General features: G+C 42.1%; 1 protein-coding gene across 1 annotated transcript in view; it reads right to left on the bottom strand.

Moving 5' to 3' along the window:
* Nucleotides 1–433: 433 nt before the first annotated feature.
* Nucleotides 434–26,614, bottom strand: part of mettl15 (methyltransferase 15, mitochondrial 12S rRNA N4-cytidine) — a 61,837-nt gene continuing 35,656 nt past the window's right edge. Inside the window, exons 3-6 of the mRNA XM_084154538.1 lie at nt 17,813–17,949; nt 11,639–11,830; nt 8,349–8,527; nt 434–3,190 (exon numbers count right to left, since the gene is read on the bottom strand). Coding sequence (XP_084010664.1) covers nt 2,760–3,190; nt 8,349–8,527; nt 11,639–11,830; nt 17,813–17,949 — 939 coding nt within the window. The 3' untranslated portion in view covers nt 434–2,759. The remainder of the gene's footprint in view (nt 3,191–8,348; nt 8,528–11,638; nt 11,831–17,812; nt 17,950–26,614) is intronic.

A 26,614-nucleotide genomic window follows, 5' to 3' on the forward strand; every position in this document is an offset into this window, starting at 1 on the left:
ATAAATTCAAGCATGATTCTCATTACTAGCCCATTTATTCTGTTGACTCACATTTTTAATTGGTACATTAAAAGAAACACCGCACGCAAAGTCAGGGTGGAGTTAGGCGATGAATGTATTTATTTTGGTCTAGAATGAGCAGCCCAAAGCGAATGCACAGAGCAGGAAACAGGAAGTGCTACTAGGCTCACGTGTTACTAGGCTCACGTGACAAAACTTTCTTTCATTGCCCCTCCCATTGTAAATGTAGCCAAATTTGTGGAAACATCTGGAAAAGTGTCAAATCATTGTTAATGTAGAAAGCATCCAGATCCATTCATATCCTTATCCTTTGGCTCCGGACAGACAGACTTCATCCAATATTGTCAAGGCTCTCTAATCTATTCCTTATTTTTTTAGACGTATACCAAACAACCAAAGCATTCACAGAGAAAAGGACTGGATTTCATTTTTTATTTGCATTCAGTTACAATTTCCCTCTGTAATACCTTTCTCAGAAAACTGAGGTGAGTTAAGAAATCGGTTTTGTGAGTTTGTTCCTATGGCAACTTACCCAATACACACCTTTTGTTAGTACATGGGGACGGACGTGTGTAACTCTGAGAGACTTAGCCAGAAACGGGCTCTGAGAATTGATGAACATCTTCCTGGTAGGTATTACTTATTACTTGGTAGTAATTCAATCCATGGATTGATACATGGCTGTTAATAATAGAGCAATTTATCCCAACGACTGTTTACTTAAGCCACTGTTTCCATGGTAATTGAGAACATACAGGCACAGGTTAGTCTCATTTACAACCACTGACATATCTCCTTTATGCTCATCTCCCTCCACACAAGATTAACTCAATTGATGTTCACAATGTAGTTTACAAGTCTTAATGTTACCAAATCAGGATCCATGACCAAGAGCATGTAGTGTAAAACAGAACACTGACAACAATTGTTGACAGCTATATGTAATACAAGAGACTTGTTGATAGATTTGAGTGTAAAGAAGAATGTGGAATTTGCAATATGTTTCAGAGGGGTCATTCCTCACTAGTAAAATACAAAAGGTGACACAGGTTACGAGACGTGGGGAGAAACAAAGAAAATATTGTTAAATTGGTTGGACAAACTTGGAGTACTGAAGAAAGATTTAATTTGGTCAGGTGGCAGAGAGGGTGTACAGGAAGGAGGCAGATGATGGCGTGATGATGTGTACAGGTGCTGGCGGGTGGATATCTATAGAATAATTTATGGTTGGAATTGTATCCAGTTGCACGATTATGAGCCAGTTATATTGTGGTCATCAAAGGGAAAGAGTCACATTTTGAGTTTTGTTTTTTGAATTCAGATTACACACACCAGGTGTTCCATGTCTGAATAATTCCTGATTAGAGGGGAGGAATGAAAATCAGCAGAACCTCTGACCTCAAGTTCCAGATTGTAGAGTAGGGGGTCTTCAGAGTAAGAGGCTTAGAACCCTTGGACCATCCATTAAAGAACAGATCAAACCATTCTTATTTCAAATTGAATTCAAATAACCCTGACGACTGTGTGACGTCGACCGACCTCAAAGGGAGGGGCGTCCAAATTCTACATACGCCATCGTTTCGCAGAAGATTAAAACAGCAAACACATTTAGACACAGTTAAATGTTACTTCTGCTGTTTAGTTTCCAAGGTAACAAGAAGTGTATATTTAGAGTGTACAGAACGAGGCAGAGGGGAAGAAAAGTGTTGATCCTCTTGATGGAACAATTACAAATAGACAAAGTCCAATAGTACAGATCAAAACACCTTATCTGTTAACAGTTGGAGAAGGCTCATGAACGAAACAGTCATCCGCTCATTCACCGCCACTTGTGACAGTTGAGTCACTTGGTATTTAAAGACATTACTGATTCATGCAGTGCAGTACAGTACAGTACACATTCGTCCAAAACTACCTAGGAAGTTGTCATCTCATTGCTGGGGAATACAGACATCAGTGAGGGAGGTTAGTGCCTACATCCGTTGATCTGGCTACTCATCATTCGGTTGGAGGCAACATCGTTCTGATTAATTCATTAGTCAAAAGAGCAAAGACATTATGGGTTCAGCCAACGGGGAGAACTGAGGAAACTCAGAATACAAGACAGAACTGTTACTGTATGCAACTGTGTCAGCTCATCCATAAAGTAATGTGTGAGTGAGAGAGTGAGTGAGAGATTGAGAGTGAGAGTGAGAGACTTTTTGTCTTTTGTGTCTCTGGCTTCAGCCAGGTTGAAGATACCCAGATTAGAATCTTTCAAAAAATAAAACAGACTCATGGAACCAGTGCCGTTGCTAACTAGCATAGCTGGCCCCTTTGTTTTTGAATTATTTCTCATTTATGCAAAGAGTTATGGGATACTAGAATCCTCGTCTTAACCTTTATCTTCTTCAACTTGGGCTTTAGCACAATTGTGTTTCCTATATTTCAAGTAGTGTACACAAGTCACTTAAACTAAATTAAATACTCAGTACCAACACACAGTATACGATGAACTAAGGAGCACATGCCTAGATGGATTGTTGACTGTTAGTGCATGGCAGTTGAATTCCAGTCAGCCTCAGTGTTCCACCATTAACAAGGCACTTGTTCTGTATGTCACCCGACCGACACCAGTGAGACCGTGCCTGGATATGATCAGTATGGTGGTGTCTGACAAAGACCAGCCTGGTGGTTCTGTGGTTCAGTCAAAACAAGGAGGATTTAATTGGTGCAGGTTGAGGCCAAGTTCCAGAGGGTTATTGTTTGAATGCTGCCCTGAGTTTGGCTGAGCGTCCTCGTGGGTTCTCCAGTACATCTTCTGCCTGTGGCGTCAGCACCCCTCTCTGCAGGTCAACCCAGTGACCACTGTCCCTTTCCCCATCTTTCTCTTCTTCCTCCTCTTCCTCCCATCGCTTGACTCTCTGACGGAGATTCCGACGGGGTGGGGCACCTAAATCCTCTCCATGGAGAAATCGCTTTACCAAGCGGTCCTCTAGTGAATGGAAGGTCAGCACACAGAGCCGGCCGCCAGGTTTAAGCATAGTCTGAGCAGTGCAGAGTCCAGCATGCAGTTCATTCAGCTCATCGTTGACAAACATACGCAGCGCCTGAAATGTCTTGGTGGCAATGTGCGAGGGCCGCTGAAGCCGATCTTTGCGGGCATAGAGAGCGCCGGCTGCAAAAGATCCTAGAGACAAAGAAATGCTTTTATTTTAAATAAATCAAACAAATTACATGACATCAATCAAGCATGTTATTCATCTGGAGAGCAGCATACCTGAAATGTTTCACATTCTATCCAGGAGACTCATGGTTCTCAGCAACAGACCAGAACAGAAGTCTCACAGCTGTGTAATGACTCTTAGTTTTTAACCACACTTCCAGTCTGAATAAGCCCCACTCACAGCCACATTTTACCATATCCTGTCCAGGCGGCAGCTTTAATATGTGATTGACAATGACAGTAAGTAAAACCTGTAAATAAACAGGTGCTTGTGATAATACTTGAAAATAAAGTTGTGGCTCTCTTTCAGATTACTCTCTCTTCATCCCCCCTATTGCTAGAAATGGCCTATAATGATTGCCTTTGCTTGTACTGTTTGATGACGCGGTGTTCAGACAGACTGTGTTCAAACAAGCTCAGATGGTAATGTTTGCATTTTGTACTGTTTGAAGTGCCACAAAACAATCTGTGCTGGGTTAAGAGCACAACCACTCCTCCCTGCTCCCTGGCACTGATTGACAGGGAAGGGCTCCAGACTGCAGTGCCTTCCAGGCTGCTGAAGCACTGCTCTGTTTCCTATCTGGAGCTTTGGTGTCCCCTGTCCAGAGTAATGCCAGCATTGACGTAGGACCCAGCCCATGTGTGTATGTGAGAGGAGAAGACAGGAAGGGAGAGGAGAGGAGAGGAGAGGAGAGGAGAGGAGAGGAGAGGAGAGGAGAGGAGAGGAGAGGAGAGGAGAGGAGAGGAGAGGAGAGGAGAGGAGAGGAGAGGAGAGGAGAGGAGAGGAGAGGAGAGGAGAGGAGAGGAGAGGAGAGGAGAGGAGAGGAGAGGAGAGGAGAGGAGAGGAGAGGAGAGGAGAGGAGAGGAGAGGAGAGGAGAGGAGAGGAGAGGAGAGGAGAGGAAAGAGGGAGAGAGAGAGAGAGAGCGGGAGAGAGACCGCAAGCAAGAGGGAGAGAGAGAAAGAGAGAGGGGGGAGGGGGAGAGGTGGCAAGGGAGAGAGAGCAGTGTGGCATTTCTCTCCTCCTGCGCTCAACAGCACTGAGTGTGAGTCATCCAGCAATCAATAGAAAACCTGCTCCCCGGCCGTGGCCCAGCCTCACCAAGTTGTGCTCTCTCTCTCTAATTCATCTTTCAAGGGTCCCACAGCTAGAGCGCATGAGAAAGAAATAAGCAAAGATGCCACAAAGCAGCAGACTGGGAAAAGGAAACACAAATCTAGCTATATCCAAACAATCTCATTGATCAACTGAACAGGCTGAACAAATAGCATTGCCAAACAGACACCAAATCCTCCAGACCTGTTGGAGGCAGCGGAGCTCTAAAACCCCTCTGGGATGTAGTGGTTATTCCTTTTTTATAAGACTGATCACTTTGTCTTCATCGCTAATGGATAAATAATAGTCGAAAAATACCTTTGTCTAATGTTATTCGATACAACCATGACATAAAATCTGGAAGAATGCCAAAAAATAAGGGAACTTGGCAAAATCGAGCAGAATTGGTTTAAAATAGATACCAAGACGAGTTTTCACTTGCTGAGTTGCAAGATTATATAGAGTGCGAGGAAACAAGTTAAAAGGATGCTGGGTGGAGCGAGTGGCACCCAACCACTGGTGGTCTTGGTGACTCAGCTCTCCAAGGAAAACCATCGCCATAGTCAGTGCCATCACCTAATCTATCATTCCACTGACTCTTAGCTAAGGACTGAGAAAGGATGGCAACACACTAAGTAGCAGTAAGAATAGCCAGGTAAATGGATGCACACCGGGATATCCTGCTCCAATAACTGTAGCACAGCTCATTATTAATGAAGAATTTAGTCTAAGAAACATAAGAATGCCCTTGTTTAAATAAAAAATTTCTCCAGGTGATGTTACCCCTGGTGATTGTCTGGTTTGAAGGCTGACATGATGGAGTCTATGTCTTGCTATAAAATGAAAGTGTATCGCTGCTGGTTCACTACTGTTGAGCTGTTTAGACTCAAGGTAGATGTTTTTTCCATCTTATTTGTGTTTCTATAAAAGGGGGTCAGGGAAAGGCATTCACGTCACAATCATATTACAGCAATTACTTCTCAATAAGGACAGTATTGCACTGTGGAACAATACACCACTAAATATAAGATGGATCCAAATTACATGGCGTCATTTGGAGTCCTGGAAGAACCATTCCTAGGCAGCCATTCGCTGCATGTTTATGCACAAGAGTATTTCAGAGTGATGCTTCATTATTAGTTCATAAATCCTGTGTTCTATAAAGCAGTGAGGCACTTGAGGATGTATTACATCATGAATATTGTCAGGGCTTGAGGCATGAGTGCAATTGACTGCTCGTGAACTCTCCATGGAGCTTGGGCTTGTGCCGTGGTGATTATTTGTTTTTGTGAGCTGAAACCACCACCTCATTCACGGTCTGTGGTTAGTGAAACACCAATGCCAAATGTCACCAAGTTGCAGACACCAACATCGCTAGGAATGAAGGCTCAATCATCACGTGCAGATGACGATTATTTTGAGGTTGTTTTACATTGGAAAGTGTGATTTAGAAATCAACACAGTGTTGCAATGCTAAGGGATATTAATTTGTAATTGAAGAAAACAAGGGTGTCCAATTAGCTGGGCAAACTTCACACTGACACACTGCATTTATTGCCAGGCTAACAGCCATTACTAACTGCATCCATCACGAGTGAATGTTGGGTTGGGGGGTGAAAGGCCGCACACTCCTACAACAGTCAATCATGTTATCCTCACTAGCTGCGTCCATCACCATATCAAGCATGTGCCTGTTCACTCTGCTGCATTAACTCTCAACAACTTGAGTCCATTTGAGATGCATTTCCCAAGAGGCAGCCAGTGAGCCCCATGCACTCTCAATGTTTAGTGGTTAGATGCACCACTCTGACCCACTGAATAACAGAGCCTATATGGCAGGGGTAGGCAACTAGATTCATCCGCGGGCCTATTTTTGTCGGAGCGGATGATCAGAGGGCCGGAACATTATTATTATAATTTTTACACTGCAGATTGACCACATCTAAGACTAAAAAGAGATTGTATTTTAAAATAACAATAATGTCATACCTTGATTACATTGAGACATGATCACATAACTTGTTCTATTTTCGTGGGAATTAAACTAATTTTCAGCTGAATTCCTGGTGATTTTACAGTGTTATTTGACAAAGAAAGATTTTTTTTACTAAAAACTTGTTGCTGACCAATGCTATATGGGCTAAATGGCTTGCTCTCCATAATAATATGTTAGGAGGTCTTTCTATATATATATATTTAAATGAGGGAAAATTTGCAATTCCATGGTAGGGCTGATGTGACAGTCAACCCCCCAATGATTATTTTTGGGGGACCTCAGTCAGCCACAGCTGTGTGGGTTTACACAAAGGAAGGAAGAGAGAGACAGGGGGATGGATGGATGGAGGGAGGGAGTGAGTGAGTGGGGGGAGCGAAAGGCTCCCAAGGCACCTGTCATTATGGTGTCTCAACACCTTCAACAACCCAACCACCACTGCTTCATTTGGAACAAAATAGATGCTGGGGTGCAAGCGAGAGGGGGTAGGGAGGGCTCATTAGGCATTACTGTTGACTCTGGCAGGGAATGGGGTGGGGGAGGGGGACAATCGGCTTAGAATGTATATATTGGAGCCATAACTGAAGCAAAACTGCATGATTGTGTTATGCAAATGTAGGTAAGCAAAACACACAATTATTTCAAATAGTCTAATATTTCATCTGTTAGTGGATTGTTGCCATTGTTTATCACACCCCAAACATGTATTGTTGTATTCATATCAATTTATATAAACTATGGGTCGGTTAAGTCATATTTATTTGACTGCTTTGTCTATTTCTGTATTGTTTTTCTCCTCATGACATCAGACCCATGTCCTTTAGCTAGCTTTGCTAAACAGGAATACAAACAGATTCATCAAATTCAAAAACATTTAGGAATTACGTTCAGTACACTCTGAATGGCTCTATTGAGGCAGGAACAACTTGATTTAGTACGTCTCTACATTTTCATAATACAGGCCAATGGAAAGGAGATGGAGGAGGCGGGGCTACTACTCCTTATAGAAGAGCTGCAGAGCTATTGGTAGCAAACACAGACAGTGGCAGTGTTGAGCCCTGGCTCAAAATAAGCTCTGCACCCCAACATGGCCAAACAGTCTGGAAGTCTTCCTGCCACTGTAGTCTATGGGGCTTAAGAGATCTGCACCCAGCTCTAAGTGTGCCTGCAAAAAGGTTGACAGAGATGGAGAGAGAAAAAGAAAGAGAGACCCGTCCAATAACCCTATAGCACACTGTCATTATGGTCCTGAACACCCCCAACCGTCACGCTACAAAGTGTGCCCCCTTCCACAAATACAACCTCCCCTCCTCCTCCCCTCCGCCCACATAGCATTCTTCCCTAGGCAACGGTGTCACCAGCAGCCTAGCTGACCCGCTGGGACCCACACGAGTCAGGACCTCTTGGATTGATTGGAATAAAGATTGCTGGTGACTCGCTCTGCTCTTCAAAAGAGATCAAACAACTGTCCTTCCTCACACCTGTTCTCCCTGTATGACGCACGTAGCGGCGTAACAGCCATTGAGAAGACCTCTCTTTCGAGCTCTCAGAGGGAGGCAAAAAAATACATTTACAAAAATGCATAAAAAAATTATGATCCATCCTCAATCTGTGCATGAGTGTGTGTGCATGTGTGTGTGTGCATGTGTGAACGAGACGGGTGCGGGGATGGGTATAAAATGAGGTAGGGTGGGAAACGAAATCAAAAGCAACAAAGGGGAGGAGGAAGACGGGAGGGAGGGGATGGGAGAACGGGGGGGCTCGTGTGAAAAAGAGAAGTAGTCACTCTCTCTTGTCAGAGAGGCAGCCGCACCCTACGCCAGACGCACCTCTCTCCTCCTTTTTAATAGTAATCTCATCAGGAAAGGGGTGTGAGAGGCGTCCAAAACCCAGACGGGAGAGGATGATGCTTGAGATTAGAGCCATCGTGATTTTTGCCCAGACAAATAGGTCCCACAGGGAGACGGGGGCTTAATATTTCCCTACCTTTTCTGCCCTGAGCCTCTAAGACGATGTAGGGAATTAATGAGGGTACCTGCCACCACGCTGGCCAGCTGCTGTGTCCGGGTGATGGGGTAGACACTGCGTGCCTCCATCATGGCCGAGGCTATTTTCCTGGCGTGCCTCTCTTCCCCATAGGCAGTGAGGATGGACGCAAGAGCCTGATGATCTAAGCCGTTCACAACGTCAGCGGCGCAGGGCATGTCGGGGTACCTACGCACAAAGAAGAGCCCAATTAGGCTGCTTGACGTCACGTCCTTGCTGACAGCGGCGAAGCCTGACAACTCTCAGACACAGCTGAAAACCTCTGTGGCTAACAAGAGAGATGTAGCCAGTGGCAGAGCCATATGTCTATTTGCCAGTTCATTTGTCTCCATTTAGTCATCGACAGATTCTCGGTACATCTCATTAGAGAAACATAATTAGTGTGGATAAAAATACATAAATATAACTACAAAAAACTGTTGGGAGGACAAGACATTTAACGCTTTAGATGAATAACGTGCCAATGATCATACATATGATGTGTCGTTTTAGTTGGTGCTGGAAAACAAGTGCAAAAGGTTGTCACAGGAAAAATGAATGCTGACCTTCGCATTTTAAAATTCTACAAACACCTCAACAGATTTGAATGCAAAGAAAAGGAGCAGGCATACAAACATCACCTGCACAGTAGACCCTGAAATAGACAGTGTAGACTACAATCTCTGAACTTGAGATCTGCCATATGAACAATTATTTAAAGGGGTTCATTGGTCATTTCAACTAGGGTAACAGAACGAGGGTAATATAATTGAAATATAAAAAAAATGTTTTAAGGAATATGAATTACAATAAAATGCCTTAATGAGTTTAGTACAACTGTCATACCTTATCATAACCTAAAAACGAAGGATATTGTGCTCCATGTCTGTTTTTGTTGTCATAAGATACTTTAAAATATGTAGCTTCAAATAATGTTTAAAATACATTGCCTATGAGGTTCCTCAAATGGGGCAAAAATAAAACACATAATTGACTGAGATGGGTTTTTACAGTGTAAATGGGACGTAAAGGTAAAAAACTGATCTAAGCCCTAATATGTTGTTCATCTACCACAGCAAGAGTGACTCATTCCTTAATCCAACACTAACATGAGATACTAGTTTATGAACCACTCTGCTTTGCCACCGTGAGATGTATCGCTAATTTTCATTTTGCTGCTGCAAGGGTTGGCTGATGCGGCGGAATCCTACTGATTATACAATAACAATTGCCATTCCTTTCCTAAGAAACATAATACCTGTCAATTTGAAAAGCTCACGTCAAATCACTATCAAAGTCCTCGGAGGCATGGATAGATTGCCTACAAATTCCAGGCCTTATGAGTGCTCAATGTGCACATACAGTTGAAGTCAGAAGTTTACATGCACCTTAACCAAATACATTTCAACTCAGTTTTTCACAATTCCTTTATCCTAGTAAAAGTTCCCTGTCTTAGGTCAGTTAGGATCACCACTTTATTTTAAGAATGTGAAATGTCAGAATAATAGTAGAGAGAATGATTTATTTCAGCTTTTATTTATTTCATCACATTCCCAGTGGGTCAGAAGTTTACATACACTCAATTAGTATTTGGTAGCATTGCCTTTACATTGTTTAACTTGGGTCAAACGTTTCGGGTAGCCTTCCACAAGCTTCCCACAATAAGTTTAGTGAATTTTGGCCCATTCCTCCTGACAGAGCTGGTGTAACTGAGTCAGGTTTGTAGGCCTCCTTGCTCGCACACGCTTTTTCAGTTCTGCCCACAAATGTTCTGTAGGATTGAGGTCAGGGCTTTGTGATGGCCACTCCAATACCTTGACTTTGTTGTCCTTAAGCCATTTTGCCACAACTTTGGAAGTATGCTTGGGGTCACTGTCCATTTGGAAGACCCATTTGTGACCAAGCTTTAACTTCCTGAATGATGTCTTGAGATGTTGCTTCAATATATCCACATAATTTTCCTTCCTCATGATGCCATCTATTTTGTGAAGTGCACCAGTCCCTCCTGCAGCAAAGCACCCCCACAGCATGATGCTGCCACCCCCGTGCTTCACGGTTGGGATGGTGTTCTTCGGCTTGCAAGCCATCACCTTTTTCCTCCAAACATAACGATGGTCATTATGGCCAAACAGTTCTATTTTCATCAGACCAGAGGACATTTCTCCAAAAAGTACGATCTTTGTCCCCATGTGCAGTTGCAAACCGTAGTCTGGCTTTTTTATGGCGGTTTTGGAGCAGTGGCTTCTTCCTTGCTGAGTGGCCTTTCAGGTTATGTCGATATAGGACTCGTTTTACTGTGGATATAGATACTTTTGTACCGGTTTCCTCCAGCATCTTCACAAGGTCCTTTGCTGTTGTTCTGGGATTGATTTGCACTTTTCGCACCAAAGTACGTTCATCTCTAGGAGACAGAACGCGTCTCCTTCCTGAGCGGTATGACGGCTGCATGGTCCCATGGTGTTTATACTTGCGTACTATTGTTTGTACAGATGAACGTGGTATCTTCAGGCATTTGGAAATTGCTCCCAAGGATGAACCAGACTTGTGGAGGTCTACACATTTTTTCTGAGGTCTTGGCTGATTTATTTAGATTTTCCCATGATGTCAAGCAAAGAGGCACTGAGTTTGAAGGTAGGCCTTGAAATACATCCACAGGTACACCTCCAATTGACTCAAATGATGTCAATTGGCCTATCAGAAGCTTCTAAAGCCATGACATCATTTTTTTGAATTTTCCAAGCTGTTTAAAGGCGCCGTCAACTTAGTGTATGTAAACTTCTGACCCACTGGAATTGTGATACAGTGAATTATAAGTGAAATAATATGTCTGTAAATAATTGTTGGAAAAATTACTTGTGACATGCACAAAGTAGATGTCCTAACCGACTTGCCAAAACTATAGTTTGTTAACAAGACATTTGTGGAGTGGTTGAAAAACAAGTTTTAAATGACTCCAACCTAAGTGTATGTAAACTTCCGACTTCAACTGTACCTATGGGAATAAATTGTTGACCCAAATGACATTCCTCTCATGGCAGTGACAGAAGCAGGGAAATAAAATTGCCAATTCAGATTATAACATTTCCCAGCATGCAGTAGGAAGGAGATGCCGTATGTGTGTTGAGGAACACAAATACTATGTTAGAGTAACCTGGGCTGACGGTAGTTCAATGTATCCTCCTGACACATAGGCCTATATCATTACTATTCACTGATGCTACCCTATAATACATAGTGATGGACATAAAATGACAATAATGCTTTGGTCGACTGTGTAGCGGTGATTATGCGTGGTCCCACCTGTCTGCATCCATCCTCATGTCCAGAGGGCCATCTTTACTGAGGGAGAAGCCTCTCTCGGGACAGTCCATCTGCATGGAGGAGCAGCCAGCATCCAGAAGAACAGCATCCACACTACCTGGCTGCAACCTCAGTCTAGACAGCAGGGCTCCCAGCTCACTGAAACGCCCCAGTAACGGGTGCACCTGGCCACTGGGGGGGGGGGGGGGGGAGGGAGGGATGGAGAAAACCTTTAATCAGATAATTAAATGTCAGGAAAGAGACATGGAGAAATGGGTACAGATTATGTAAACACATTCAACACAGGTCAGAAATACTGTACAATAATTTGTACAAGAACACCGGTTGACATTTCCTGTTTGTTATGAATGCTAATGAGAAGAAAATGCACTATAAAAGTAACCTTTTAAGCTAAAGTGGTTGACAGAAAAAGTCACCCTTTCCTTGCTGTTCAACACCCGTCTCCTCTGAACCCCATGCCCATGCAAATCCTTCCTGTACAAGACACAGCCTCCTGCCTCAACACACAGCCCTGTACAAGACACAGCCTCCTGCCGCGCACACAGGTGGTGGGTTCTTCCCATCACAGTCATGCATTTTTCATGTGACCTTTTCAGACAGTGAGCACAGAGATGATGGCTGGTGTGAGCTAGAGGGGCAGCCATAAATCAGCCTGGGGGCCAACAGGGCCACCCAACACTGGCAGACAGAAAGGGACAGGCAGAGGAGGGGTCTTAGACACCACACCAACCTGACTTATAACGTCTTCCGCATCTCAGCACCGCAGACAATTGCGATTCCTCCGCATCTAACCTCCTCTAGTCTCCTCTCAATAGAATCTTATTAAAATGAAATAAAAGACCCCCATTGCTGCAATAAAGCTATAATAGCAGTGGCCATCTCGATAAGGTCTCTCCCACTAACGGCTTAGCAAGGGGCGTTACCAAGCAGGCCTTGGGGTCCTTGTGTTTATACACCCACTGACGCTTGAGAGGCCAAGGGTTGAGGGGAGCATCTCGCCCGCGCTGTCAGGCCAGGGCTTTTCCTTATCATGCTCTAGAAGTTTTTCATTCTTCGCTGCAGTCGTTAATTTGCTGTAAAATCTATAGCGAGGCATTCTCCACACCCACATGCCTCACAGACCCGTCCACCCCCTCCCGGTCCCATCTCAACAGAGCAGTGCCCCCAGACAGAGCAACCATGCCTACTGTGTACCGATGCAGTATACAGTAAGACCTTATGTCAATATGCTGAGAATTTATGGCTTCAGCAGCTCATTGGTTTAAGACTGTTTTCGTCAAATCAGGACTCTTGATGTATTTCACTCCCTTCAGAGACTGAAGACCCCTAAAAAGTTACATTGGGTATAAATTGTAATAAAGTGTAAGGAAAACTGAAGGGATATCATATCCATTGGAGGGATATCATATTATCCATACATTGTTTCATGGCCATAAAAGCAACATTTACAAACCTTTGTTATCCCACTAATTCAATTAAACTTGGTTACCATGGTAAACTATACTGTGTGTGGAGATACATTTAATTTCATCCAGGTAGTTGACTTGTTTAAATGCATCGTAAGGTTTAATCAGAAACTTGGTTTGGTACAGATGGTGTCGTGTCAACTCTTCTAGCCTCCTCCACAAATCTTACATTGTCTTCAGCAATAAGGCAGGCAGGCTAGGAGAAGAGGTGGATTAAGTAATGAAGAGAGAAAGACCCTAACAAACTCTTCTTATAGTAGTTATGGCAAAAATGTGTTGAACTACAAAAGATTATGATGGAGCTTTCTTAGTAAGGGATTTTAATCTATGGACTTCATTAATTGATAATTGCAAGAGATGAGACACTGGCCAAGTTGGCAATTTCCTTATCATTAGTTACCATTTTCAGTTACTATATTTAAGTTCCTGGTACTTTTTTCTACATGGCCATAACACTTGTGGAGCTCAACACCCTCAGCTATGCGGGTTGAACTCACCTTCCCCTACACACTGAGGAGGCTCCGATGCTCGGTTTCTGTCAGCCACAGAAGGATTTAAGAATATGCTAAACAGTTACACAACGTTTTTTAATTATTAACTTCTTTATGTGGCTTAGACACAGGGTTGGATATATACATGCCTTATATAAGGTGTTATATTATTCAACAGGACCAGTTTCAGTAGTGTGTGTGTGTGTGGTCCAAGTATAAGCTTAGAATTGCTTTAGAAAACAGATCTATATATAAATTAGTTGTGCAACCCACAACATTGACATCATTCTTAACTTATAACTGAATAAAAGGTTGTTGTTGTTTTAAATGCCATCTCCCCTGGCCCACCTACAACATGTTAAATGATTGAAGAGAAGACCACATTGGGGCATATGGTGGATTTAATGACCTTAAGTAATGCTGGAGGATGCCCTGCCCTGCTGAGTGAGGTAAGAGGGCTCCAGGCAGGTCAACCTTGTTTAAAAAAACAAATATGAACTGGTTATTGTTACAACCACTCTCCTTCACGCGCATGTGTCAAACTAGGGCCAGTAGGGGCACTCTTCCCTCTGGACAAAGTAGACCCCAATGCCCCAGGGTCGTGACTAGGGATACTGTCCTGCAAAGACTACCATTCTTCAGATGAGATGTTAGACTGACTGTCTGTAGTCACTGCAACTTCCATGTCACGTATCACATTAAAAGGGGTTTTGGGAACTGCTTCCATTTAAGTTCCATTAGGGTCTTCAGGAAGTGTGAAGATAGGCCATTAAAACGGCGAAACTTCCGTCTTTCAAAATCAACATGTTCCAATTTCATATTTCTGGCAAGGTTTTCCACAAGTGCTCAGCCTGCATCTATTTTTGCTACTCAGTTTGCTCCAGCAAATGTCCCCAGTTGTCCACAAATGTTAAAAAGAGAGCCCTTCCCCTGTCTGTGTACTGTAGGCCCATCCTGGAAGTAAGTATTGGTGGTAGTATTGGTGCCCTGGAGCAGGACCTTGATAAAGGAAGGGAGCTTTGAGCTGCTGCAGTCCTCTTCATATGAACGTCTTGTCACTTGTTTTCTGGATTTGAAGTAGAGCAGATAAAGTTTTCCTACAGATATTCCTTCGTTGGTTTGTTTCATCTTTTAAGCGCTTCCTCTGGCGGATGAGACAGATGTAGAGTACGGATGTACTGTGTAAAGATTGTGTCCTCTGTTTTCATGACTGTAACCTGAACTATACACATTCCACAAAAATGCACTATTTTCAGCAGCACTTGAAAACACACATCCTCAGATGCCATTCCCCTCCCAATGCCCCATCTTGAGGTAAAAGTGCCAGGAGTCCTCACCGTTGAGTGCTAAGTGTGTGTGTGTGCGTGCATGCGTGCGTCCAACATGACGCGCTGCCTCTCCACAAATCAAGTCTGAAATATTCCCCAGTGCTGACCTGCTCAGTTCCTCTACCTGCGTCACTAAGGCCTAAGACAAGATGCTGATTGATTGCTTTCAGCAGGGGAGCAGTGATGAAAATATCTACAGGACATGAAAAAAGAACACACACAAAGTACCACCGGCGAAAGATGCTTATGTTTGGTTTGGAATGTGAACTTAAGCAACCTCAACTCTAGTTTAAACTAAATTTAAAAAGACAGAAATGTAGCATGATGTGTTTAAGATGTAAGCCTAAGACTAAAGAGAGTAAGAGCTACGTAGATTCTCAGTAGAGTGCCACAACTAATGTCGCTGCCTCTTTCTTCTCCCTGGCAGGCCTGTTCACCAGATTTCTTATGGATTGTCGCCCTAGGAGAGTGGAATGGTGTCTATAGTAAACACGATACATCAGGTTTCTTGCTAAATGCTAATCACCCCCTGCAAATCAATGACATGCAGACACCAATCACTAGTAATTGACTTTCTCTTTTTTTCCCCAGATGTGGCTTTTGTTCATTTTCTACCTAAATGTGGCACACACATAAAGCCCTCTTTATGTAAGTAATAGCAATAAGAAAGATATCTCTGGTAATAGACTAGTGCATAGAATCTCCACAATATTGTCACACTCAGAATAGAGAATTGCGTCTCAACATTAGGGCCAGGACAATACCAGTATCGCGATACTCATTAGTGTAGTGGCAAGGAAACAAAACACAAAGCAGATTTACCTTCTTTAGGAACACAGCCCTAATGTTGGAAACAAACATCATTATGATGTCCTTCAGAGTTACATTTAGAGATTTTTCAAGCTAAAGCACACAATATTTTACTTACAGCAGGTTTTTAAAGGACCAAAGAGTTTGATCTGCTTCGTGTTTTCATTTTTGGCCTGGAAAAAATATTGCGATACTGGTATCGTCCCGGCCTTCTTTCATTTTGATTTCGGCACAAATGAAAACGTGGCACTGACTCGCCCATGGATTGATGTTTCAGCATTGTCTCAATGAAGAGTTTGGTGTTGGACTAGCCATGTGTGACATGCACACCAGTTACAAGCCTGCTAGAGTTAGCGGCAGGCTTCATACCGTAGTAGTACGGATGAAGCCTGAGCTGAAATCTGAAGCAAATTGAAGCAGGTTAGCTTTAGAAAACCCTGAGTAGAGCTAGTTTCCTTCGTAGGATACCCCTCCGACCACTGCACCCAATGTGAAAGTTGTCCGGGCATCTACTACGCTTGAAAATCCCTTCCTCTGGGCTGTAATCTAAGCAATTACATAAATGCAGATTTACATCGCTCTTCAATAGTTTGCATCAAGGCTGTACTTTCTGCAAGGCAAAAGAGAAGTGAAATCAGTGATGGGAGGATAGAGAGAGAGAGAAGAGAATGCTCCCCAGCCCTGTTGTGAGGAGGCATTGCGTGGGCTGCAAGGGTCTTTTATACAGGCTTCCAATAATATTGGCTAATTGCTAGATTTCTCTGGCTTCTCTCAACTCACATCGTGAGTGGGTGTGGAAGGGTTTATAGCCGGGGTATATTGCTGCTGACAGAATGCCGTACTCTGATTTTCTCTCTTCTGTCTCATCCCCCTCTCATAGGCGCATTGCTGTAGCAGACAATCCCCCCGAGAGAGGTTTCCCCAGAATCTACGTAAAAGGATTCCTACCCACGCCATGGTCTTAGGAACATCTAATTTTCATCCTCCCTCATGCGCTCTCGCTCACTCTCGCACACACTCCCTCTCTCCCTCATTATTAAACACAGTGTCCTGGTGTCTCCCTCCTCTCTCTCTTCTAAGTTTGCTGGGCTCTCCTCTCTCTTTACCTCCCACTCACGGAACCTCAGTGGGAGGCAGCATCTCCCTCACACTGGGGCCGTGGGGGCCCCTGTTCTGACAAATGAGACGCCAGGCCCACCAGCTAAGCGTGGGGGGACTGGGTTTAAGTCTCCCTGACACAATGGATGTGGATGGATTGTGAAACGAGGGGCTTTAGCAGCAGTTACTCAGTGATGAGTTTCTTTTCAGGGTTTGAGGGTTGGCAGGGAGGTGGAGAGGGTTGGGAGGTGGGATGTATGTGAAAGGCTGTATCGTGATCTAGCTAACCTTCAATCTAAACTATGATCCAGAAATTGTTGACTGTATAACTTTGAGGGAAAATAACCCACATAACAGCATTAACAATGCAAGCACATACCAATCACATTTGGCAGTTGAGCTATTGTGGGTGAGATTTTACTAGAGTGTCTATTCTGTTTTGTAGTCTCACTTCAAATAAGTGTCTCTAAAGCATGTATACATTAATCAATGTAAGCAGGTATAGTGTAATTAATTGCATTGTAGGTAGCCTACACATTTTACAATTACTTTTATGTGATTGCACATTAAGATGTGTTAAAGGGATCCTTTGGGATTTTGGCAATGAGGTCCTTTATCTACTTTCCCAGAGTCAGATGAACTCGTGGATACCATTTTTATGTCTTTGCGTCTAACGTTAGCACAATTTGCGCTAATGTGATTTAGCAACTTCCTTCAAACTGCACGCAGACATAAAAATGGTCTCCATAAGTTCATCTGACTCTGGGGAAAAAAGAAGGGCCTCATTTTAAAAAATCCAGAAGAAATGTCAATGATGTTCATTGACATTTCTACATGCAGATTACATTTGCAAACAAATGTATTTACATTTGACTTGCAAATCTGTGAAATGTGACTTTTAAGTACAATTTGTATCCATATTATACATACCACTGTAATTATTATAAAAAAGGCAATCACCTGTGTTCCTTGGCCAGCTGTTGAGCTAAGCTGAATGCTGTGGGGTCTCGGTCTAGGGCCAGCACTGTCACCTCAGGAGAGGCCCTCAGGATGGCTTTGGTGTGACCTCCACCTCCAAAGGTCATGTCCAGAAAAACCTATGGACACAGACAATAGGCTATAGGTAGGCTGATGTCAAGGACAGTGCTTTCAGAGGCCTCACAATGACAACCCTCTATCAGTTAGCCTATACATAGTGCTAATCTCTAAGGTGATCGTTCAGAGAATGATTAGTAAGTATACCTCAATTCCTAATGCTCTACTACACTATAACATACAAAATAATCATGAAATGTCCAATGATATAATTGAAATTATATGATATATTATTGCCATTGTATTAATAGCTATCATGCACTTAAACATAGTTGTGAACATTTGATGAACCTTTTAACAGTACTGTTTGTGTCTCTTTTATAAAACACACACGACTAGGGGCTCCCGAGTGGCGCAGCGGTCTAAGCACTGCATCTCAGTGCTAGAGGCGTCACTACAGACCCTGGTTCGATTCCAGGCTGTATCACAATCCGGCCATGATTAGGAGTCCCATAGGGCGGCGCACAATTGGCCCAGCGTCGTCTGCGTTTGGCCGGGGTAGGCTGTCATTGTAAATAAGAATTTGTTCTTAACTGACTTGCCTAGACAAATAAAGGTTAAATTAAAAATATAAAAAATAGACACCCAAAAGTCAATGTGTGAGTCATCCTTGCCCCTCTTGAAAGATCTTTCTCAACTCAGCCTGCAGTCCAAGCTACACCCCAGACCCCAATTCCCTGGACGATCTAAGCTACGCCCACACATCACACAATATGTGTCCTGATAAATACAAATGCCACTGAACAATAAAGACTTATCCCCAATAGTACCTTGTGTAAATATTTACAATTAGTTTTACTTCCAATCTCCTTCTGGAGTTATAAGCTCAGCCCTTGCACATACTTTATCACTCTCTGCATCATCACTGGGGATGGGGATGGGGGTTGGGGGAAATGGCTGTCTGTGCATGAGCATTTAACTCAACAAATGGTAAAATGGTTCAACAAATCAGAGTTAATAAAAATTATGACATTTGTCAAAAGTATTTGTGCCTGTAGAAATTACCCATTGATTATTGTCTGAGAAAATCACTACCTAGTTTTGTAGAAATTACCCATTGATTATTGTCTGAGAAAATCACTACCTAGTTTTGTAGAAATTACCCAATGATTATTTTCTGAGAAAATCACTACCTAGTTTTGTAGAAATTACCCATTGATTATTTTCTGAGAAAATCACTACCTAGCTGTTTCTCTCTTTTACTTCTCAGTGGTTTGTAAAATAATTGAGTCATCCAGACATCTTTTTAAAATACCTACAGAGTTGTTCTCTTCCAGTGAACAAAACACAATGAGCATGAACCAGTTAAGAGATAACTTGTTTTATCAAGGTAATTCGCTTATAGATCAGTCAGTTTTTTATATATTTGTAATTTATTTATTTATTTATTTCAGCTTAATTTATCCAGGTAAGCCAGTTGAGAACAAGTTCTCATTTACAACTGCGACCTGGCCAAGATAAAGCAAAGCAGTGCGATAAAAACAACAACACAGAGTTACATATGGAATAAACAAAACGTACAGTCAATAACACAATAGAAAATCTATATACAGTGTGTGCAAATGTAGTAAGTTATGGAGGTAAGGCAATACATAGGCCATAGTGCAAAATAATTACAATTTAGTATTAACACTGGAGTGATAGATGTGCAGAAGATGATGTGCAAATAGAGATACTGGGGTGCAAATGAGCAAAATAAATAACAATTTAAATAACAATATGGGGATGAGGTAGTTGGGTAGGCTAATTATAGATGGGCTGTGTACAGGTGCAGTGATCGGTAAGCTGCTCTGACAACTGATGCTTAAAGTTAGTGAGGGAGATAAGTGTCTCCAGCTTCAGAGATTTTTGCAGTTCGTTCCAGTCATTTGCAGCAGAGAACTGGAAGGAATGGCGGCCAAAGGAGGTGTTGGCTTTGGGGATGACCAGTGAGATATACCTGCTGGAACGCATACTATGGGTGGGTGTTGCTATGGTGACAAGTGATCTAAGATAAGGCGGGGATTTGCCTAGAAGTGATTTATAGATGACCTGGAGCCAGTGGGTTTGGCGACGAATATGTAGTGAGGGCCAGCCAACGAGAGCGTACAGGTCACAATGGTGGGTAGTATATGGGGCTTTGGTGACAAAACGGATGGCACTGTGATAGACTACATCCAATTTGCTGAGTAGAGTGCTGGAAGCTATTTTGTAAATGACATCGCCGAAGTCAAGGATCGGTAGGATAGTCAGTTTTACGAGGGCATATTTAGCAGCATGAGTGAAGGAGGCTTTGTTGCGAAATAGGAAGCCGATTCTAGATTTAACTTTGGATTGGAGATGCTTAATATGAGTCTGAAAGGAGAGTTTACGGTCTAACCAGACACCTAGGTATTTGTAGTTGTCCACATATTCTAAGTCAGACCCGCCGAGAGTAGTGATTCTAGTCGGGCGGGCGGGTGCTAGCAGCATTCGATTGAAGAGCATGCATTTAGTTTTACTTGCGTTTAAGAGCAGTTGGAGGCCACGGAAGGAGTGTTGTATGGCATTGAAGCTCGTTTGGAGGTTTGTTAACACAGTGTCCAATGAAGGGCCAGATGTATACAAAATGGTGTCGTCTGTGTAGAGGTGGATCTGAGTCACCAGCAGCAAGAGCGACATCATTGATATACACAGAGAATAGAGTCGGCCTGAGAATTGAACCCTGTGGCACCCCCATAGAGACTGCCAGAGGTCCAGACAACAGGCCCTCCGATTTGACACATTGAACTCTATCTGAAAAGTAGTTGGTGAAACAGGAGAGGCAGTCATTTGAGAAACCAAGGCTATTTAGTCTATTCTATGTAGAGTCTATTCACTTCCCAACTGTTTTGGCTAACAGCTACGGTTCCCAGCTTGAATTGAAGACTCTGGGGTATCGGGTTACATATCCACATCCATTGGAGGCTGGGAAGTCCCGCCTAAACTTTCATTCGCTGGTCAGACTGACCGTACATTTATGGTGGAAGGATACGTCGCACCCTCATATGCAACACAGCGTTGGAAAGCTAAGAACCTTCCACATAGATAGCAACTAGCTGTTCTATGACAAACACAAATGGTTTTATAACAAATTATATTTTAAAAAATGAACAATTTGTAGAGAGCCATAATTCGTAATTCATTACAGCAGGACAAAATGTGGAGAAAATAGGAGACAAAAGCTGAGATCGTAACAAATTCGTAGAGTCACTAACCAACTCTGTGCGGTGTACAGGAGGGGAGGAAAGAATGAATCAAGGCAGTGCTGCAAGAAATAAGGATACTTTTCCCAACCCATTAGTTATATGAATTATTACAGTAATAAGGCAGCTGAAATCTTATAGGATGTCATTTGTAAAGTTGATAGTATATATATTTAGATTGTATTTCTTATTCAGGCCATATTCACCCATTTTTCATGAACAGGTTGTTGAATAGGTTGTTCAAAGCATATGAAATCGTAAAATGTCCATTGGTACATTAAATCCTGTAATATTCATCTGTATGCAGATGATACTGTTATGTATGCCATTGCACCAACTGTTGACCAAGCTATGTTAGAGCTGCAATGTGATTTTGTAACATTACAGAAAGCCCTTGTTGATTTAAAACTTGTACTTAATGCGGGCAAAACTAAATATATGTTGTTCTATAATTCAGGCAAGAATGTCACAGATGGACTACATATTTACTCAGTGGATGGTTCTCTCATCGAGTGGGTTCCAGCCTATAAATATCTGGGCGTTTGGATTGATAAAGATTTTACTCTTAAAAAAAACATACGGAAGAGCTAGTTATAAAGCTAAGATTTAAAGTGGGTTTCTTTTTTAGAAATAGATTTTGCCTCGCTCTAAACAGCAGGAAGCTGATTGTACAATCACTTTCCATCCAGTTATGGACTATGGCGACACCATTTATCAAAATACCCTTTTGCTTTGGGGTCTCAGGCCACCATTGAAAATGAGACCCTGGTCTCAAATTGGGGTCCCCTGATTAAATAAAAGTGAATAAATAAATAAAATACAGCAATCAGTAAACATCAATTGATAATGTATTTTCAGATACAGTGGGGGAAAAAAGTATTTAGTCAGCCACCAATTGTGCAAGTTCTCCCACTTAAAAAGATGAGAGAGGCCTGTAATTTTCATCATAGGTACACGTCAACTATGACAGACAAATTGAGAAAAAAAAATCCAGAAAATCACATTGTAGGATTTTTTATGAATTTATTTGCAAATTATGGTGGAAAATAAGTATTTGGTCACCTACAAACAAGCAAGATTTCTGGCTCTCACAGACCTGTAACTTCTTCTTTAAGAGGCTCCTCTGTCCTCCACTCGTTACCTGTATTAATGGCACCTGTTTGAACTTGTTATCAGTATAAAAGACACCTGTCCACAACCTCAAACAGTCACACTCCAAACTCCACTATGGCCAAGACCAAAGAGCTGTCAAAGGACACCAGAAACAAAATTGTAGACCTGCACCAGGCTGGGAAGACTGAATCTACAATAGGTAAGCAGCTTGGTTTGAAGAAATCAACTGTGGGAGCAATTATTAGGAAATGGAAGACATACAAGACCACTGATAATCTCCCTCGATCTGGGGCTCCACGCAAGATCTCACCCCGTGGGGTCAAAATGATCACAAGAACGGTGAGCAAAAATCCCAAAACCACACGGGGGGACCTAGTGAATGACCTGCAGAGAGCTGGGACCAAAGTAACAAAGCCTACCATCAGTAACACACTACGCCGCCAGGGACTCAAATCCTGCAGTGCCAGACGTGTCCCCCTGCTTAAGCCAGTACATGTCCAGGCCCGTCTGAAGTTTGCTAGAGTGCATTTGGATGATCCAGAAGAGGATTGGGAGAATGTCATATGGTCAGATGAAACCAAAATATAAATTTTTGGTAAAAACTCAACTCGTCGTGTTTGGAGGACAAAGAATGCTGAGTTGCATTCAAAGAACACCATACCTACTGTGAAGCATGGGGGTGGAAACATCATTCTTTGGGGCTGTTTTTCTGCAAAGGGACCAGGACGACTGATCCGTGTAAAGGAAAGAATGAATGGGGCCATGTATCGCCAGATTTTGAGTGAAAGCATTTCAAGGTCCTGGAGTGGCCTAGCCAGTCTCCAGATCTCAACCCCATAGACAATCTTTGGAGGGAGTTGAAAGTCCGTGTTGCCCAGCGACAGCCCCAAAACATCACTGCTCTAGAGGAGATCTGCATGGAGGAATGGGCCAAAATACCAGCAACAGTGTGTGAAAACCTTGTGAAGACTTACAGAAAACGTTTGACCTGTGTCATTGCCAACAAAGGGTATATAACAAAGTATTGAGAAACTTTTGTTATTGACCAAATACTTATTTTCCACCATAATTTGCAAATAAATTCATTAAAAATCCTACAATGTGATTTTCTGGATATTTTTTTCTCATTTTGTCTGTCATAGTTGACGTGTACCTATGATGAAAATTACAGGCCTCTCTCATCTTTTTAAGTGGGAGAACTTGCACAATTGGTGGCTGACTAAATACTTTTTTCCCCCACTGTACGTGAGGGTAGCCAGATCCATTTGTCATGTAGCTAGATAGCTCAAATACTTATTTCCCTCATTAAAATGCAAATCAATTTATAACATTTTTGACATGCGTTTTTCTGGATTTTTGTTTTGTTATTCTGTCTCTCACTGTTCAAATAAAACTAACATAAAAATTATAGACTGATAATTTCTTTGTCAGTGGGCAAACGTACAAAATCAGCAGGGGATCAAATATTTTTTCCTTCACTGTATACTTGTCAGGCATGGTTAACTTTTATATCATTCAAATATCCTATTAATGGTGGCCAATATTGAGAGATATCGTGTGGCTACCCTCACTTATCTGAAATGACCAATTTATGTTTACTGATCATGAAAAGCATTCAGTTACTTGCTGTAGGCCTATAACTTTCATGATAGAGCTAAATGTGTACCAATTATTTTGCATGGAATAATCAGAAATGTGTAGTTCTGACTATGCTCTTCAAGAGGTGATGGATGATATTACAAACAAATAGTTAACATTTATTTAACAAAATAGCACGCAGTTGTCAATTGTTTTAGACGAGCTGCAGGTTTCCTTGCCCCCCAGCAGGAAAGTCGAACGCTCTGCACCTTAATGTGACATTTTATTGATTACGACCTACAGCCACAAAGTTATAATTATTGCTAAACCACACCAATTTCTACAATTTATCCTTTAACCTTATGCCTAACCCTTACCTCTGCCGAGTCCCCAACAACCGGATGTTCCAGTTTTCAGGGGAAATGGAAAGGATAGAGAGAGCCTGTGACAAGACTTCTGCTTTTGGACGTTAACAAGGTGACACTCCATCTTAACTCCTCCTCCACATTTACTGGATTGGTTGAACAGTGTAGAAGAGAACCTCCCCTGACAGTTTTTTTTCCTTCTCGTCAAAACCAGTATGTAGGGGATCTAGTTTCAGGTGTTTCTTTTACGCTTGCTATGTTGGGTTAGCGTAACCCTAACCTTAAATTAAGACAAAAAAAGCAAAATGTTTTACGATTTAGACAATTTTGACTTTGTGGCTATATAATCTAGTGGAAACCACTATGCCTGCTAACAGTTCGATCTGAAATAACACTGTGCCTCCATAAGAATTTCATCATGTTCACATTGCTGTCCAAATCACCTATTGTATTTATTTTTTCCAATTGCACATTATTTCCCCTTGCTTCCAGCCTAGCATTTAGTTTGGTATAGCAGGGGTTAATATAAGCCTGGCAGTCTGCCTGTCCGGCCTCTGAAGATTTGTTTCACTTTTGAAATGCAAACTCCCCTGGAGCCTACATAAAGTGCGGACTGGTGTCCAGACGGGACTTAACTTTTTTTGAGCCAGGCGATATCACGCATCAACGTCATTATTATGGATATATCCAAGTAAATGCCAATAGAAAAGAAGCTAAAACAAATGAAAATGCAGCTAGTGTACTATCATTCCAGGAGCAATGGTTGATGACTGAGTTAGCTGAAGTTGGCTAGCTAGCTAGAAATGGTCAGGAACGTTAGTCAGCCTGCATAGCAACCATTTTTGTTAGAACGGATGACCAGTCCTTTTACATAGTAAATATACAAAAATCATTAACGACTGGAGCGCATCTGTAGCAACAGGACGAAAATAACTAACGACCAGACTTCTGTAAGGACTATTTCCTCTGGTGGAAGAATTTACTTTATTTATATATTTTTTATGAAAATGTGTATTTTATTGTTGTTTTAATATGTTGGTAAATGTTTTATAAAAGGAATAAGGCACGCGAGGCAGTGCTTTATTGCTTTCGTGTAGGGCGAAACAACGCCATTTACCTTTGACCTTATTCATGATACAGCACTGAAGAAAACAAATATTTGGGCATAGCAAAACAGGTACAAGAATTAGTCCTGAACAGGTTTTAAGGCCTAAGCTTGGCATCCTTTTCCATTTTCTAAACGACTGATTTAAAGAATGTGCTACGCAAAAACCTTACGCAAAATGCGCCATAGCATTGGAACGTCGACCGGCAGAAAATGAATGGCGGCGAACCAGTATACACTTACTTCCAGGTTGGAATCAGTCTACCGGTAACCTACATCATCAGCCAAATGCTTATTTGTTTCGTTTTCAAGCTAATTTTAGAACATAGAACAATTGATAAAGCTATCTTGTAAACAACTACCACAAACAGTGCCGTGAAAAAGTATTTGCCCCCTTTCTGATTTTCTCTATTTTCTCTATTTTTGAAATGGAATGTTATCAGATCTTCAACCAAAACCTAATATTAGATAAAGGGAACCTGAGTTTACAAATAAAAATATATATACTTATTTTATTTATTTAATTAGCAAAGTTTTGCAACACCCAATTCCCCTTTGTGAAAAAGTAATTGCCCTCTTACACTCAATAACTTGTTGTGCCACCTTTAGCTGCAATGACTGCAACCAAATGCTTCCTGTAGTTGTTGGTAAGTCTCTCACATCGCTGTGGAGGAATTTTGGCCCACTCTTGCATGCAGAACTGCTTTAACTCAGCGACATTTGTGGGTTTTCAAGCATGAACTGCTCATTTTCAAGTCCTGCCACAACATCTCAATTGGGATTAGGTCTGGACTTTGACTAGGCCATTCCAAAACTTCAAATAATAATAATAATAATAATAATAATAATAATAATAATAATAATAATAATAATAATAATAATATGCCATTTAGCAGACGCTTTTATCCAAAGCGACTTACAGTCATGCGTGCATACATTTTTGTGTATGGGTGGTCCCGGGGATCGAACCCACTACCTTGGCGTTACAAGCGCCGTGCTCTACCAGCTGAGCTACAGACATTTAGACATTAGACATTTTCATATAGACTTGATTGTGTGTTTTGGATCATTGTCTTGCTGCATGACCCAGCTGCGCTTCAGCTTACCTACGGATTGCCAGATATTCTCCTGTAGAATTCTCTGATACAGAGCAGAATTCATGGTTCCTTCTATTAAGGCAAGTCGTCCAGGTCCTGAGGCAGCAAAGCTTACCCAAACCATCACACTACCACAACCATGCTTGACCATTGGTATGAGGTTCTTACTGTGGAATGCAGTGTTTGGTTTTCGCTAGACATGATGG

The sequence above is a fragment of the Coregonus lavaretus genome (genome assembly GCF_964263955.1).
Source record: "Coregonus lavaretus genome assembly, chromosome: 37".
NCBI lineage: Eukaryota > Metazoa > Chordata > Actinopteri > Salmoniformes > Salmonidae > Coregonus > Coregonus lavaretus.